The 16860-nt window shown below is 43.7% G+C and overlaps 1 protein-coding gene across 3 annotated transcripts in view; it reads left to right on the top strand.

The window, feature by feature from the left end:
- The window catches only part of SNX25 (sorting nexin 25), a 112041-nt gene that overhangs the window by 85844 nt on the left and 9337 nt on the right, over nucleotides 1–16860 (top strand). The window contains exons 10-15 of one of the 3 annotated variants that reach the window (XM_082863964.1): nucleotides 1834–1998; nucleotides 5048–5179; nucleotides 6770–6886; nucleotides 8489–8629; nucleotides 11278–11391; nucleotides 15435–15599. In XM_082863964.1, the coding sequence (XP_082720090.1) occupies nucleotides 1834–1998; nucleotides 5048–5179; nucleotides 6770–6886; nucleotides 8489–8629; nucleotides 11278–11391; nucleotides 15435–15599 (834 nt within the window). The remainder of the gene's footprint in view (nucleotides 1–1833; nucleotides 1999–5047; nucleotides 5180–6769; nucleotides 6887–8488; nucleotides 8630–11277; nucleotides 11392–15434; nucleotides 15600–16860) is intronic. The other 2 variants (XM_082863962.1, XM_082863963.1) reach the window with 2 other exon arrangements.

The raw sequence follows: 16860 nt of genomic DNA on the forward strand, positions 1-16860 counted from the left end.
AACCACTGAACTAATTGGTCCAAAACTCGTTACTCCTTGCATTTTATTTTTAGGCTAGCACAGCTAAAACAAACCGATCTCTCTACCTCAGAAATTAAAATGGTTAATATTCAAATGTTGTGAAAAGTTTGTCCAAATTAATACCCAACAGATAAACTGAATAAGGACTTGAACTGACAGTTAATATGAAAGGTAATAAATAGTAAACAAACGTGAAAAAATGTGCATCTTCACCCAGCGTTCAGAGCAGGGTGGTGTGTATCACTGATCTTTTGAAAGCTCCTACTCTTTGTTGCAGTAGTCCCACTTCTAGAAATTTATCCTATGAAAAGAACTAAAATGTAGGAAAAAAAAAAGTTTATGCACAGTGGAGTTTATTTTAGGTTTTGGGAAGGCAAAAAAGCAGAATCAACCCATAGCAATAGGGATATGCCTCAGTATATTATCAATTCATAGAATATTATGCAGCCATAGCAGTTATAACTTGGAAGACTACAATACCCTCAAATATACAGCCTTGTATATTATGCGAAAAAGGCAGAATACCCTCTTGAATGTATACAAGGAGTAGGATGATGTCATAATATATATACTCATGGACAAGGATTAGAAAGAATATACAAAAATGCTTGGTGCTCTGGGATTATTAATACTTTATTTTTCTTTGAAAATTTTCTTTTACTGTTTGTTACAATTAATAAAAATCAGACGAAAAAAATCTGGAAGAAAGTTAAGGAGTAAATGAACCAGAAGACAGTTCTCAGCAGTTCTTTCCATGCTGTTGCTGCTCACGAATCTAATTACTAACATGCTATTTGCTGGTAATCTGTTCAGGTTTTTCCAAACTCTGTGGTCCTTTATGAATCTTAAGTCACTTTCAGTGCTAACCATTTTACTTGTAAAATAATCTACCTGTTGATTAGTAAAAATAAGGACTGAGCAAAGTGTATACTGAAAATACTTTCACTAGTGGGAATTTGGGAATTCTATTTTAATGTATTCGTAGGTTCTGAAGATTAAGACACGCACATCTTTTTTAAATTTATTTATTTTTATTTATTTATTATTTTTGGCTGTGTTGGGTCTTCGTTGCTGTGCGCAGGCTTTCTCTAGTTGCGGCGAGTGGGGGCTACTCTTCGTTGCGGTGCAGTGGCTTCTCTTGTTGCGGAGCACAGGCCCTAGAGCACGGGGGCATCAGTAGATGCAGTGCATGGGCTCAGTAGTTGTGGCTCGTGGGCTCTAGAGCGCAGGCTCAGTAGCGCACGGGCTTATTTGCTCCGGGGCATGTGGGATCTTCCCGGACCAGGGCTCGAATCCGAATCCGTGTCCCTTGCATTGGCAGGCAGATTCTCAACCACTGCGCCACCAGGGAAGCCCGGAAATTCTATTTTAAAGGGACACGCGTGAATTTTTCATAATATTCTTAGGAGCCCAAAAGGAAGCCAGGTCTTAGTGTTTTTTGTCAAAATTTAGGCACAGAACGTTTGGGTTGAGCTGGGAAGATAACTCAGTTGCCTTCCTTGTTCTGTGCAGGTTCCCTTGGGTATACCATTTGGGAAATAGTGGTGTGGCCTTTCGCTAGGCTATTAAATGTTTCTTTTTTTTCACTGCAATTCCAAATACCAGTTACTTTGATTCTAAATATTGATCCTTTGCTTTTTCACTTAGCTGAGAAAAAACAGTCTACTTCTAGGCTTTCTACCATGGATTCTTAGTGGAATCCAGTGCTTTGGAGCAGTGTATTGTAAGGATCTAGAACCTATACTATAGGTAATACTTAGGGAATATTCCACCACTATAAGATATGGTGGTTCATGTGACGTTTTCCCCCAGGACCCGGGAGGTGAGGCTGGTGAGGAATCTGTGGATGACAGCACCAGTCGGATTAATGAACAAACCAGTTTTGCTGTAAACAAACTACGAGAACTAAATGAGAAACTTGACTATAAGAGGCAAGCTCTAAATTCTATTCAAAATGCACCAAAACCTGACAAGAAGGTAACTCTTCTGCTTTCAAGGTTGTCTTTAAAAGTTTCCATTTTTCTAATTTGATAAATAGTAGTTCTCAGTTTATGTTGAGAAGTGTTTCTTTAAAAAGAATTTCAACTCTAAGATCCATTGGCTTTTTTTGTTTTTTGTTTTTGCTTCTAGTATAGAATTAGCAAAGCATTTGTCTTTTAACTATTATGATTTGGGGTTCTTTCCCATCCTCAGCTGTAACTCTGTGTCTTTTGTCCGACTTGCCTACAGTGCCTTTGGGGAAGGGGCTGAGCTTCCCCTTGTGCCACAGTTGTTTCTGGAAGTGAGTTAACTCTGCAAGGACAGTCGTAAAAATTTTTTTTCTTTTGAACACTACAAGTACAACTTAGAGCACCTCACAGAATTATGCAAGAAATACATTGTTTCGCTAGAAACCAACAGAATTTGAAAGTTTAAAAAATGTAAACAGCATCTCACTGTGGCATTCCTCACACCCAAGGGGTGGTGTGGCTTTCTGCTTTGTGTTCATGCCTCTTTGGTCGAAAAAGGAGGCTTCCCTAATGTAGGGAGGAATGGCTGGCACTCCTTGCTTCCCCAAAGTGATCTCCTCTGGCACTTTTCAAATGTGCGTTCAGAAGCCTGAGCGATGAGTAAGTGCAGGAGGCTGTGCTGGTCACCATGAAGAATCAGTGAAACAGAGTCTAACACCTGCCCTTGGGGAGCAAATGTGCTGACTGTGGAACCGAACATTACAGCCCTTACTGATGATAAAATGCAGGATGTGCTTCCTGCAGCCTTTCTGAGGAGGGTCCTTGTGGGCTGCATGTTTAGGAGAGTTGAACATGCAGCCATGAGGCAAAGTTGAGGCAAAGCTGCTGTCCTCAAACTACAGAGTTGCATAACCTTATAGGTTTTCTCATTAAAAGAGATCCAAGGAGACAGTGAGCATAGAATTTTTTTAAAATTATTTATTTTTTAAAATTGTAGCCAAGTATACATAACATAAAATTTGCCATGTGTACAGTTCACTGGCATTAAGTATGTTCACATTGTTATATAACCAGCACCATCCATCTCCCGAATTCCTTTTCATCTTGCAAAACTGCAACTCTATACCCAGTAAACAGTAATTCCCCATCCCCTTACCCCCAGTCCCTGGCAACCACCATTCTCCCTTTGCCTCTTATGAATTTAACTACTCTAAGTACCTCCTGTGAGTAGAATCATTCAGTGTTTGTCCTTTTGTGACTGGTTTGTTTCCCTTAGCATAACGTACTCAAGATTCATCCATATGGTAGCATGTGTCAGAATTTCATTCCTTTTTAAGGCTAATATTCAATTGCATATATATACAACATTTTGTTTATTCATTTATCCATTGATGGACACTTGGTTTGCTTCCACTATGGTAAGAAATGCTGCCTTGAACATGGATGTACAAATATCTCAAGACCCTGCTTTCACTTCTTTGGGGTATTGCTGGGTCATATGGTAGTTCTGTTTTAATTGTTTAGGAATCTCTGTATTGTTTTCCATAGTGACTGCACCATTTTACCTTCTCACCAGCAGCACATAAGGGTTCCAGTTTCTCAGTATCCTTACTGGCACTTGTTACTTTCTGGGTTTTTTTTTTTTTTTTTTTTTTTTTTTTGTGGTATGCGGGCCTCTCACTGTTGCAGCCTCTCCCGTTGCGGAGCACAGGCTCTGGACGCGCAGGCTGAGCCTGCGTGCTCCGCAGCATGTGGGATCTTCCCGGACCAGGGCATGAACCCGTGTCCCCTGCATCGGCAGGCGGACTCTCAACCACTGTGCCACCAGGGAAGCCCACTTTCTGTTTTTTGATAGCATTTGTTCTAATGGGTGTGAGGTGGTATCTCATTGTGGTTTTGATTTGCATTTCCCTAATGATTAGTAATGTTGAGCATCTTTTTATGTGCTTTTTGGCTATTTGTTTTCTCTGGAGAAATGTCTATTCAAGTACGTTGCCCATTTTTGAATCAGGTTGTTTTTTGTTGTTGAGTTTTAGGAGTTCTCTATATATTCTGGATATCAGCCCCCTATCAAATAAGTGATTTGCAAATATTTTCTCCCATTCTGTGAGTTGCCTTTTTACTGTGTTGATAGTGTTCTTTGCACAAAAGTTTTAAAAATTTATGAAGTCCATTTGGCCTGTATTTTCTCTTGTTGCCTGTACCTTTGGTGTCATAGCCAAGAACTCATTGCCAATCCCGTGTCGTGAAACTCCTCCATATTTTCTTCTGAAAATTTTATAGTTTTAGCCTTACGAGTAGGTCTTTGATCTATTTTGAGTTAACCTTTGTATATGGTATTATGTAAGGGCCCAACTCCATTGTTTTGCATGTGGTGATGATCCAGTTTTCTCAACACCATTTGTGGAAAGGACTGTCCTTTCCCACTTATGGTCTTGGCATCCTTGTTGAAAATCATTTGATCATATATGCAAAGGTTTATTTCTTGGCTGTCTATTGTATTCCATTGGTATATGTCTGTCTTTATGCCAATGGCATACTGTTTTGATTAGTGTAGCTTTGCAGTAAATTTTGAAATCAGGAAGTGTAAGTCCTTCAACTTCGTGGTTCTTCTTCAAGATTGTTTTGGCTATTCAGTTTCCCTTGAGATTCCACATGAATTTTAGGATGGATTTTTCTATTTGTGCAAAAACATCATTGGAATTTTGATAGAGATTGTGTTGAAACTGTGGATTGCTTTGGGTAGCATTGAGTCTTAGCAATATTTAGTCTTCCAGTCCATGAACATGGGATGTCTTTCCATTTACTTATGTCTCCTTTAATTTCTTTCATCAGTGTTCTGTAGTTTTCATCATAGAAGTCTTTCACCTCCTTGCTTAAGTTCATTCCTAAGTATTTTATTATTTTTATGCTATTGTAAATGGAATTGTTTTCTTAATTTCCTTTTTGAATTGTTCATTGCTGGTGTATAGAAACACAGCTGATTTTTGTGTGTTGATTTTGTATCCTGCTACTTTGCTGAATTGCATAGCATTTTAGATGGTTTCATAACTCCCAGGATGTTTTTCCTGTGGCAGATTGTTTCTAAGTTGAAGGAGGAAATAATTCTAATAGAGAAAGAACGCACAGAACTTCAGCTGCACATGGCAAGAACAGATTGGTGGTGTGAGAACCTCGGTATGTGGAAAGCCTCCATCACCAGTGGAGAGGTAGGTTTGTCTTCTTTTCTTCCCAGTTTATTAGGTATTTATTTCCAAAGTTTTAAGTTTGACTTTATCAGACAAGATTTTTTTTTAACATCTTTATTGGGGTATAATTGCTTTACAATGGTGTGTTAGTTTCTGCTTTATAACAAAGTGAATCAGTTATACATATACATATGTTCCCATATGTCTTCCCTCTTGTGTCTCCCTCCCTCCCACCCTCCCTATCCCACCCCTCCAGGCTGTCACAAAGCACTGAGACAATATCCCTGTGCCATGCGGCTGCTTCCCACTAGCTATCTACCTTACTACGTTTGTTAGTGTGTATATGGTCAGACAAGATTTTGTTCCAAATAATTAAGGTTGGGAATAGAAAACTTATATTCATTCTTCTAGACTGCATTGGTCTTGCCTTCCTCACCCCGTATTTTCACTCTGGTTCATGACTGGGAGCTGTTACTGGGTTGCCTGGTGTAGATCTGATCTCCCTCCACTTCAGACAGAAAGTTGTCCTTGTTCATTGGAATCATAAGCAACTTTCAGATAGGAACAATTAATGTCCTTGAATTACCAATTTACTTTTCCACTGAGGGTTGAAATAAAATGGAAAGCAGTGCTTGAAATTTGGAGATGAAGAATTTTAAATGTGTTTCTGATTGATCCGTCCTGCTGACTTCAGTGGCTCAAACATCAATAGCTCTCAGATCTTTAATAATGAATACGTTTTCCCTTGAAGTAGAAAATACTTTGCTATTCTCTGAGGGATATGGGACAATAGTTTTCAGAATACACTGTATCCCTTTTCTTTTGTCTGTAAAAATAATTTCATTTAAAGGAAAGATATCTCTATGCATTTACATTGTTAGCGTTGACAACTCCTTCCTTCCCACCTGCCCGACTGTCGAAACCTGGAGATGAAGGTCAGGTCCAGCGTACCTAGAGATGATGTTACTAAGTGAAGTAAGTCAGACAGAGAAAGACAAATATCATAATGATGTCAGTCATATGTAGAATCTAATTTTTAAAAATGATATAAATTAACTTATTTACAAAAGAAACAGACTCACAGATTTCTAAAAGAAACTTATGGTTACTGAAGGGGAAACATGGCGGTGGGGCGGAGATAAAATAGGAGTTTGGGATGAACACACACACACTGCTATATGTAAGATACATAACCAACAAAGACCTACTGTATAGCACAGGGAGCTCTACTCAATATTCTGTAATAATCTATATGGGAAAAGAATCTGAAAAAGAATGAATATATGTATATGTATAACTGAATCACTTTGCTGTACATCTGAAACTAACACAACATTGTAAATCAACTCTACTCCAATAAAATTAATTTAAAAAAAAAGAGAAAGTCCGGTCCACCGTATAGCACACAAATGACAAGATCCTGAGTAAGTCATTGTGACTGTTTGGCCCCATCATTGCCTCAAATGGTTGGTCAAATACTCAGCTCCTGAGATTTGCAAGGGCCCACCTGCCCAACTTATGTGTCCATCCCTGCTTTTCCCATCAACTCAGTGGCCTGACACTCTTACCAGGGGAAGGGCTTAGAATTCACAATCTTAAATTCCCTTCTAGTTTAGGCAGCAACACCACGCATGTTCTCCAGGAGCCAGCCTGACAGCACACGTGTTGCGTGAGAGCTTACCAAGTGCCCTTAGTGTGTCTTTGTTGCTTGTTGAGCCTCCCTTTAAGGTGAGCTGCAGGGCCAGATACCTTTCTTGAGGGGAGGGGAGGGCAGTGGGGAGGGAAGGTTGCACAGAGCCTGGAATACCGTGTACAAACGCTTGGTCACCGCAGATGGAGTTGCCTCTGGGACGGACATCTAGGAAGGGGGGAGCTCAGGGGATGTGATGTCAAAAGGTAACAGAGGAGGCCCTTGGAGGGCAGAGAACACACATTCTGTCACCTTCTCACCTTTGCGTAGAGCTGCCTCTGACATTTCACAGTTTATTATAACTATCTTCCAAAGGCAAATACTGAGGGAGGCAGGAGAGGAGGAAGAACCCTCACGAGGCCCTTTGCCCTGGTGATCAGCTATCACTCGGGGCTTGCCGCGACCTTGGTTCCCGAAAAGATAACGGAAATGGACCCAGAGGGGTCACCGGACTGCCGAGAGTTCACGAAGCAGCCCCGTGTGCGAACCTGTGGAGGATGTGTTTACCTCGTGCCAGCCTCCCTGGAGCTCTGAGAGGGCTGAGCCGCCGTGAGCTGTGTGCTCGCCTCCACCCGCCGTCCTCACAGGGGCACGGTGATCCTACCTGGTGGGGCTCAGCCGGTGCTCAGCAAGTTCTGTCTCCTTCCCTTGCCTTTCTGTTGATTCTTCGTCTCTAATTTCGGTTCATGACACTAATTCAAGCTTAGATTCAATGTATTTCCTTTTTGTTTCTTCTCTCATCCATTTACGTGAAGAGCAATGGTGGCTATTCTGAATTATGACAGGGTGTGTGTGTAAGTGTTTAAGAATTACCTTAAGTTGGGAGGTAGGGGAAATTAGGTCTCCCAATGTGAAATTTCTCGAAAATGGAAATCACAGCTTGTGGAATCCTGTATTAAACTGGGGAAACCCTCATCCTTCTCTGAGAGAGGTTTTGGTCTCTCACACCTGTTCGCTTCCTGTTAATTTGCTTTTTCAAGGAAACCCAGTTAGGATGTTAAGTCTGCTATGTTAGTTTTCTTTGGCTGCACAACAAATTACCACACATTTCATGGCTCAAAACATCACCCATTTATTAGCTCACAATTGTGTAGGTTGAAAGTCCAGCGCTGTCTGACTGTGTTCTCTGCACCGTAAGGCTGCAATCAGGTTGTTGGCCAGACTGAGTTCTTGCCTGGGGAATCTGGGGAAAATCCACTTCCAGGTCCATTCAGGTCATTGGCAGGATTCAGCTCCTGGTGGTCGTGGGACTGCGGGCTCTGTTCTTTTGCCGTCAGCACGATGTTGCTCTCAGTTCCTGGCAGCACTCCCAGGCCCTTTCCGCATGGCCCTCTCTATCTTTACAGTGGCACATGTCAGACTTTTCTCGTGCTTCCTCTGATTCCTCTTCTGCTACTCGCCAGAGAAATCCCTCTGCTTTGAAAGGGCCCACATGGTTAGGATTAGGCCCTAGTTTAAGGTTGCTTGTCCATGTGACATGCCCTAACTGCCAGAATAGAGCCCATCATTTTCAAGTCCTGGGGACTGTGTGGGGCGTACATGCCAGGGAGAGGGAGATCCTGGGGGACACTTAAACGTCTTGCCTACCGTATCGCTCACCGTGCTTTTCGTTGCTGTTGTGTTCGTCTGTTTTTTCCAAGGTTACAGAAGAGAATGGTGAACAAATGCCCTGTTACTTTGTCACGGTAAGCTTACAAGAAGTTGGAGGAGTTGAAACTAAGAACTGGACAGTCCCCAGAAGGCTCAGTGAGTTTCAGAATTTACACCGGAAACTTAGTGAGGTATGAATTCTTGTGAACACAGATTTAGAATAACTGAAGAAGAGATTTAAGAGCTCATTTCAATTTTTACACACAAACGGATTCATCCTTCTCCTTTGCTGTTGATACTGGCAAAGTGGCATTTTCAGCTTGACGTTTAGAAATTTACTTGAAGATCAACCATCTAGTCTAGTCTAAATCCTTCAGGATAGATAATTGTCTGACCTCTGTTGTATCCCCCAGAACCCCAGAGCTGGAGGAGAGCTGGGGAGCATCGATGGCCATTGGTTTCAGAGCTGCCAGTTGTGACCCACTGCGGGTAGTGAGATCAATTCTGGGTTGCAGCAATAGAAAGAGGATAGAATATACTGCATTTCATCACATAAAGGAATTGAATCAGTAGAGTGCGGTGGTTGAGAGCACAGACTCTGCAGCCAGGCTGCTCGAGTTTGGATCCAGTTTTGATCCTCGCTTTACTATTTACCAGCTCTGTGACCTGGACCTGTCACTCTATCTCTTTATACCTCTTTTTATTAATATCTGTATTCTACTGATATTAATAGTGCCTTCCTTACCTATCTCACAGAGCTGTTGTAAGAATGAAGGGAATAAGCGTGTACAGAGCATTTAGAAGAACGTGCTGCACATAGTAAACATTATTTGTTTTTATTAGTAGTAGTTACAGTAGTAGTAGTAATGAGCACTGTTTCATGGTACTTTTGCTTCGGTTTTATGGGTGTATATATTATAAGTATGGGTGTGTATATTATAAGTGTGGATGTGTATATTGCATATATGGATGTGTGTATGTCTGGGTGTGTCTATTGTATGTCTGGGTGTTTATAAGTATGCGTGTGTATATTGCATAGATGGATGTGTGTATGTCTGGGTGTGTGTATTGTATGTCTGGGTGTGTATATTGTATATATGGATGTGTGTATGTCTGGGTGTGTGTATTGTATGTCTGGGTGTGTATAAGTATGGGTGTGTATATTGCATAGATGGATGTGTATACTGCGTGTCTGGGTGTGTGTATTGCATGTATGGATGTGTATATGTTTGGGTGTGTGTATTGTTATGTCTAGGTGTGTGTACTATATAATATATGGATGCATGTATCTGCATGTGCATTGTGGGTTGCAATGTGGTATATATTTCCTACTGTGGATTTTAGTTTAAAATGTTTGAAAGCTACTAATCTAGGTCAGTTCTTTTATCTGATAGATGAGGGAACGTGATCCCAGAGAGTTTAACTGACTCATAGTAGGATGTATACATAACGGCCAAAGCAGGACTAGAATCCAGGTTGTCTTAGTTTCCATTCACGATTTTCCCATTTTTCTCAGGAGTTGCATCTTCTCTAACTCTCCATCTACTGGAGCTAATTGCCCTTTACCCCAGCAATTAAAGTGTTCTTCAGTTGTTTCTACCTTCATTTAAGTCCATTTTTCTCTTGCTCAGAATGAACTGATGCTGGTAAAACCCTATGGTCACCTCTCAGACCCTTCTTTTGCAAAGGAAATATGTCTGTTTCCTTTCACCTTTTCTTCTAGGGTGATTTTTTAAAAACACTTTTAATCAGTAATTTCTATCAAGAACAATTGCTCTGAAGCATTAGAGGAAACAAGGCTTATAAAATTTCACGTCTGTCCTTTTGTCTCATTATATTTCTTCCTCTGTGGCCTGATTCCTGGGTTCTTCTCTCACCTTTGGCATTTCGTATTGTGTGAGTTTTTTTCTTTTCTTACTTTCTTTTTTTTGGAGTTTTCATTTTTTGAAAGAACTCTTCCTGTTGACAGCTGTGATAGGTCCCTGTCGGGGCTGCTGTGACCCTGAAAACAGTAGGAGGGAAGGCCGTTGCAGGCAGACTCTGTGCTCACTTACTTTTCAGCACCAGTGATCTAGTCAGCATATTCCAGTGGCCCCAGTGCCTTAGTGAAGAGGCAGCGTCTGGAGCATTTGGAACCCACTGTCCTCCCGGCGTCTGAGGGGCAGGCTGCAGAGTCCTGCGGGTACTGAGGCCAGACTTGATGGCCAGATGGATGTGGGTTTCAGCCCCGATCCTCAGTCGTCCCATATGTAAAGTAGGGGTGACTCAGAGCCGTTACACACACCCAGCCTCTAGCACAGTGTCTGGCAAAATGCAGGATTTAATCCACAGAGGGAAGTTTATTATCTGTTAACATACTTTATTATTATTAATATATTTACATTCTGCAGTTTGCCCTTGAAAGGCAGTGATAAAGCTACAACCTGAGTTATTCTTTCTCTCCATGGTCTTCTTTTGTCAACCCTGATAACTTTTTACAGAGATGTTGTAAACAGAGCACATTCTAAGAGAAAAGTTCTTGCTGAGAGCCACGTGTCCGTACCCCACACACTGTGCTCCGTGCCTGTGGTGCAGACACACCTTCCCAGCCCAGCTCCACAATTTCCAGCTTCCAGGCGTTTGTAAGTCCAGGGACAGGCGTTAGCTTTTTTCGTCACATGTCCTGTTCCTCCAGATTCCTTGAGCCTGGTTAGAACAGGGAGGTTTTCAAGGTCTTCAGTCTCAGAGGAACGTAGTGTAGAAAGAGGATACTCAGTTTGTTCTTATTAAAAATCTAAAATTTTTTTAAAGATTTAAATGTAATTTCAATATACTAACATTTAATTTTTTTCCCTCACAGTGTTTCCCTTCTTTAAAAAAAGTCCAGTTGCCTTCTCTTAGCAAGCTGCCTTTCAAATCTGTAGATCAAAAGTTTATGGAAAAGTCAAAGAATCAATTAAATAAGTTTTTACAGGTAAGCAAACTTTCTGGATATGGGAGGAAAATTAGTTATTTGAGGGTTATTGGGGGTTGAACCATCATCATTCTCAGAGTTTGCCTGTTTGCTTTCTGTTCTCACAGGTCAGGACAGATCCTCAAAATATCTTTGGTTTTGGGTTCTGGGGTTTGTTTTTTTTTGGTGATATATGTATGTATATGTGTGTATATATATGTATAGTCTACAGACAGAAAATGCAGATACCATGTGTACGGCTTTCTCCAGTTTCACAAACTGGACACACCCTCATAACTAGCACCTAGTCCCAGAGACAGTGTCACCAGTCCCGCCAGCGTCACCACAGGTGACCGTGATCCCGACTCACGACCATGCGCTTACAGCTGGTTTGAACTTCACATGAGTGAAGTCACAGGGCGTGGACCCCCTTCACTCAGGATTGTGGGCCTGAGGTCCTCCCATAGGGCTATTTCAGTTGCAGACCGTTCTTTGATTTCATTTTTGTTCTCGTTTTCATTGTTGAATGGGCTTCTCCTGGCGTGAAACCCCTGCAGTCTGTTCGTGCTCTTGTTGATGGGCGTTGGGAGAGTTTCCAGGTGGAGGCTATTAATAAGCTGTCAGTGCTTGTCTTTCGGTGAATAGCTGCTGGGGAATCCCTAGGCATTTGGGGTTTTCAGTTTTTGTGAGTGGTCGTAGCGGTTTGTACACTCTCACCAGCGGCATGCAGGCTTCTGTTCACTCCACACTGGACGGTTTCTTTTGTGAAGTTAAAGTTGTGTCTGCTCTTCTGTCGTGTTGCCTGTCTTTTCCATATCGCTTTGCAGGAGTTTCGTGTGTGTTTTGGATGTGCATCTCTTGTCAGAGCAGATGTGCTGTGGCTATCTTCTTTCTGCGGGTTGCCTTTTCAGTCTCTTAATGAGCATAAGTTCTCAATTTTAATTTAGTCCAATTTATCCATTTTTTTTCCTTTTGTGGTGAATGCCTTTTGTGCTTGTGGAGAAATCCTTGCCTACTGCAAGGTTCTAAAGATAGTTTCCTTATTTCCTCTAAACGCATAACTGGTTTCTTTCACTCTATCTTTAGAACATAAGACCGAACAAAGGTATACTGTCTCCAGTAGCAAACCACTATTTATTTTTTCCTTAGGTGGGGCCTCTGTATTCAGGGTCTAGTTAAGTTGCTCACACCACGGCCCCCAAAGCCCGTATAGTTCTCGGGGGGCATGGACCTTTGCCTTGTGAAACACTTTTTGCCAGTGCAGTAGTAGCTAGAAGTCCTGAGACTTAATAACGGATGTTGCCAAATTCTTAGTAAAGGTTATGTTATATTCAGTTGGACCAGGGTGTGAATCATAGTTAAAGTAGGTACATTTTAGCTAGAGTTCCCTTGCAAGTGTTCCTAACTATTTTTCTCTCATATATTCATCTCTCTCTAAATATATATGTATTTTTTATAAATATATAAATGTGTGTGTGTGTGTGTGTATATATATATATATATATGTATGTATATGTATATATTTCCCTCAGGAAATAAAATAATTGCACCTTTGAAAAACTTTCCAAGTTTAATTATGGCAGAACTGGGATAGAGAATCATTAATGTTTAAATGCTATTACAGGAGAGAATTTAAAAATTCTCTCCTGTAATAGGAGAGAATTTTTACCATCTCGTTGCTGATTCAGAACGTCTAGGAAATATTAAACCCACTCAAGCATTGTACCTGATTAAATTGTTCAGATGAACTAAAGGTCTTGTTTGTGAAACGAATATGTATTATTCAAAATCCAAGCTTGTGAAGCCCCACGTGTGTAGCTCTGGGATCTTGCAGCTGATGCTTCCGTTTCCTTCCAGCCTCTGCTGTTGGAGGAGGGAGGGTCTCGGGTTGTCTGGCGCTTCCAGCCCTTCAGCTGCCTTTCCAGTTGTGCTGCAGAGACCGGGGTGCCCCCTGCACTTTGGGGCATGCAGGGAGGGGTCACTCGTGCCCCTGTTGGGTTGCTGGTGATGGAAATGGGTTAGTGATTCCTGCCCTGGTGCCAAGAGAAGCATGTGCTCTGTGCTGCCAGTAGGTGGCGCGGGTGAGGCTGGGGGCGGGGACCATCTGCCTGAAGAGGTGGAAGGGGCATCTCAAGGGGCCATTTGTCTTTTGATCAAGAGGACTGTAAGTCAGAAAGTAATGGTTTAAATTGCTTTTCATTTCCTCAAAGACTTCATGTGAAAGTGCTCACTATTTAATAACTTTAGGTAGATTACACAGCAGACTGAAGTTTCAAAATATCATCCCACCAGCTGCAGACAGGAAAAGCAAGATGCAGAAGGTTTAGTCTGAAAGGCAGATATTATTAGGTCCACAGGACCTTCCAGAAAAGAGGATTCCATTGAGTGTGTGTCTGTGTGAGTATTTATATATGACACATGGTTCCCTTCGAGGTATAGTGATAATAGATAATAATCCAGCCAGTCGTCCCTCACACACAGGCAGCTTACTCTAGCCGTCCCCGCAGTAGTGCGGCACCCACTTCTGGGTGTGCACGTGCTGTTCGCTCTTCCTGGAATGTTTTACTCTCCTCATCTCACACTGACTATCCTCTTAGAGACTCCACCTGTGTAGGACAACGTGCTCTAAGCCTTTGGGGGGAAGGAGTGGGAATTAGGATTATATTCTCAGCTTGAAGATGTGATAATATCCCAATTACACCTTGCCCCATAGACATAATCTTTGAGAACATTTCTAAGTTCTCATACATGTTCAATTTCATTACTTTCCCTCATGATAGAATATAACTTAGTCCAAAGACTTGTCATCCTTAATGATTTCCTTAGTTACGTTGATTGCATTATTTGAGACTTAGCATTGGTTATCATTTGCTACTATTTAATAAAAGAGTGCTGGAGTGGAGATTAGCTAAAGGAAATCAAGGTGGAGGGAGGCTGTCTCACTCCTAACCCACCCTCACGTGCAGCTGAGCATCTAATGCTCTACAAAAGGAATAAAGGCTCGGGGGCCTGCCTGGGAAGGCAGTAGTGACCCCAACTGCCTGTCCCCTAAATCTCCTTCCCCACGTCTGAGGCAGAACCTCCATCTTCAGGCCAGTCTTCCGCAGGACACAGGAAGCTGACAACCACTGGAATGCGGTGGGGGGGGGGGGTGCCCGGGACCTCCGTCCCCAGTGTGGCACTATTGGGCTGCTTGGAGGTGCTTTTCTAGGGAGGGTCACAGGGTTTATCAGATTTCAAGCTTCGTCTGAGCAAACATAATGTGAACGTCATGGACCAGCTCCTCTGGGACCAGAATGTAGCCTGTTCTCCCAGCAGAGAGGGTTCTGCTATCAGAACCCCAGTGTACCAGCCCCCCAGGGAGTTACATCATCCATGGGGCAGGATTTCTCATTGGTTCATTTATTCCTAAACCCTGTATCTGTGAGCACCAGACATTTACACGTTCTTGTGGTCACATTGTTAATTTTCCTGTCTTATCAGTAGCACTTGCTTCATACGTCAACTTGATGCACGTTCTCCTTTCCTTTCTCCTAAGGCCAGAGAACTTGAGCACATTTCCAGTTTATGGGCCAATAAAAACTGTTATAAAATTATGTAAACATAAGCTGCCTGGGGAAGGTGGAGCACAGGGACAGAAAACTACTGGCTGCCAGGCAGTTACCACCACGTGACAACCCAAAGCGCTTTTTTCAGCTCATGTACAAAGTCCGCACGCACGTAGCCATGAAAGGGTTGGGTGGGATCCTTGTGTAGTGTGCGGAAAACACCCATGACTTTAGAAGGCGGCAGCCCCCGGACCCGCAGGCAGTTTGCACAGTGAGACTTCACGTCGCCCTGAGCACGAGCAGGGCGCTCCAGTTAACCCACAGAGTGCAGTTTGCCATCAAGCTCGGTGAGAACTCATCTAATATATTTTATTTCAGGAGGAAAGGGAAGTGGTTTTAGGTTCAGAATTACGATGAAAGTAAATTTCCCGGGACAGTCAACTCTGCCTTCACTCCTCGTGGCTCCCAGCTCACAGACGAACCACGCAGGAGGCATTAATCCTCTTTCTCCCACAGAATCTGCTTTCAGATGAAAGACTGTGTCAGAGTGAAGCACTTTATGCCTTTTTGAGCCCTTCTCCTGACTACCTCAAGGTTATTGACGTGCAGGGGAAAAAGTCCACGTTTTCATTATCCTCGTTTCTGGAAAGACTCCCTCGCGACTTCTTCTCCCATCAGGAGGTGAGCTGTCTGAAGGTTGTACGTTTTTGAAGCATATTTAAGCACACGTCTTCTGGAGGCTGTTTGATGTGGCAGGTGTTTGTGGAAGGCCTGCTACAGATGGGGAGGAAGCAAATACCTTGAGTCACCATTGCTGTCATATCTGGGGACAGGGTTGATAACAAGGTAGGTGAGTGGCATGTGGATGGAGGTTCTGTGGGAGGCCCTCTGCGGAAGGTGGCCTGGCCGGCGCCCGGGACGGGGGCCGGCACCGCAGAGGGCTTGGAGCTAACGTTGAGGTTCAGGAGCAGAGGGTGCGTGTGTGGAACAGTCAGCAGGTCTTTGGGCCGAGGGGGGGCTTCGGGAGCGTGCGCTGAAGGAAATGAGGCCGAGGGTAGGAGGAGGGGCAAGGCCGCCGCGCTGAGGAGTTTAGGTTTTATCTGAGGGAATGGAAAGCCGTGTCACGTCCTGAAGCAAGATGCACCTCGCAGTGATGCGGGTGGGTGAAGGAGTGAATAGACAGGCTGCAGACATTTGCCATCTCATGCCTGGCCCTCGGGCTTCCCTCCAGGGGCCCCTGACTTGGCTGAGGCCTGCGGCCCCTCGTTCGGCTCTCCAACAAGCTGCACGAGACCATCTCCGAAATGTGGCGTCTCCTTAGTTCAATGCCAGACGCCACCGCCTCTTCACCAGAATTGGTTTAACGAGCTTGGACAGAAGGAAGTAACCGTGGAAAGGAGCGTCTGCTTTGCCGCGTCCTGAGCTGGAGCAGAGCCCGCGAACCACAGGGTTCCGCCTGCCTGCCTGCCTCCCTCCCTCCTGGGCACCTCCCTGCCTCTTTCCTGCACGCCACACGTGTCACATCTGGCCGTACTTGGCCCCTCCCCTCCGTCACCTCCCATTTATCCCTGCACCTCTTGGGATTCACCCTGTGGCCCAGTCACTCCGGGAAACTGCTCTCGGAAGGAGGAAGGCCAGTGGCCGACCGGCAGCCTCCTGCAGCCTCTGATGCTGCTGGACGTGCAGTGAAGCCGTGAAGCTGGGGGTGCCCCTCTGGCCGCTGACTTCTCAGCCCTCTGCTCTGCTCTGCTCGTCACGCCCCCAAGGCCCTGTCGTTGGGCCGCTGCTTGTTCCCGCAGCCTCAGCTGCCCCCCCGCACACATCCGAGTGAACTTCCTCAGCTGTCCTTCCACTGCCTAACGTCTGCACCCCTGTTGCAGCTCTTCACCCTGCTTGGAGAAGCAGCCACGTGCATGCTGGCCACCTCCCCGCAGAGCTAAGG

This window comes from Leucopleurus acutus (assembly GCF_964270905.1).
Source record: "Leucopleurus acutus genome assembly, chromosome: 21".
NCBI lineage: Eukaryota > Metazoa > Chordata > Mammalia > Artiodactyla > Delphinidae > Leucopleurus > Leucopleurus acutus.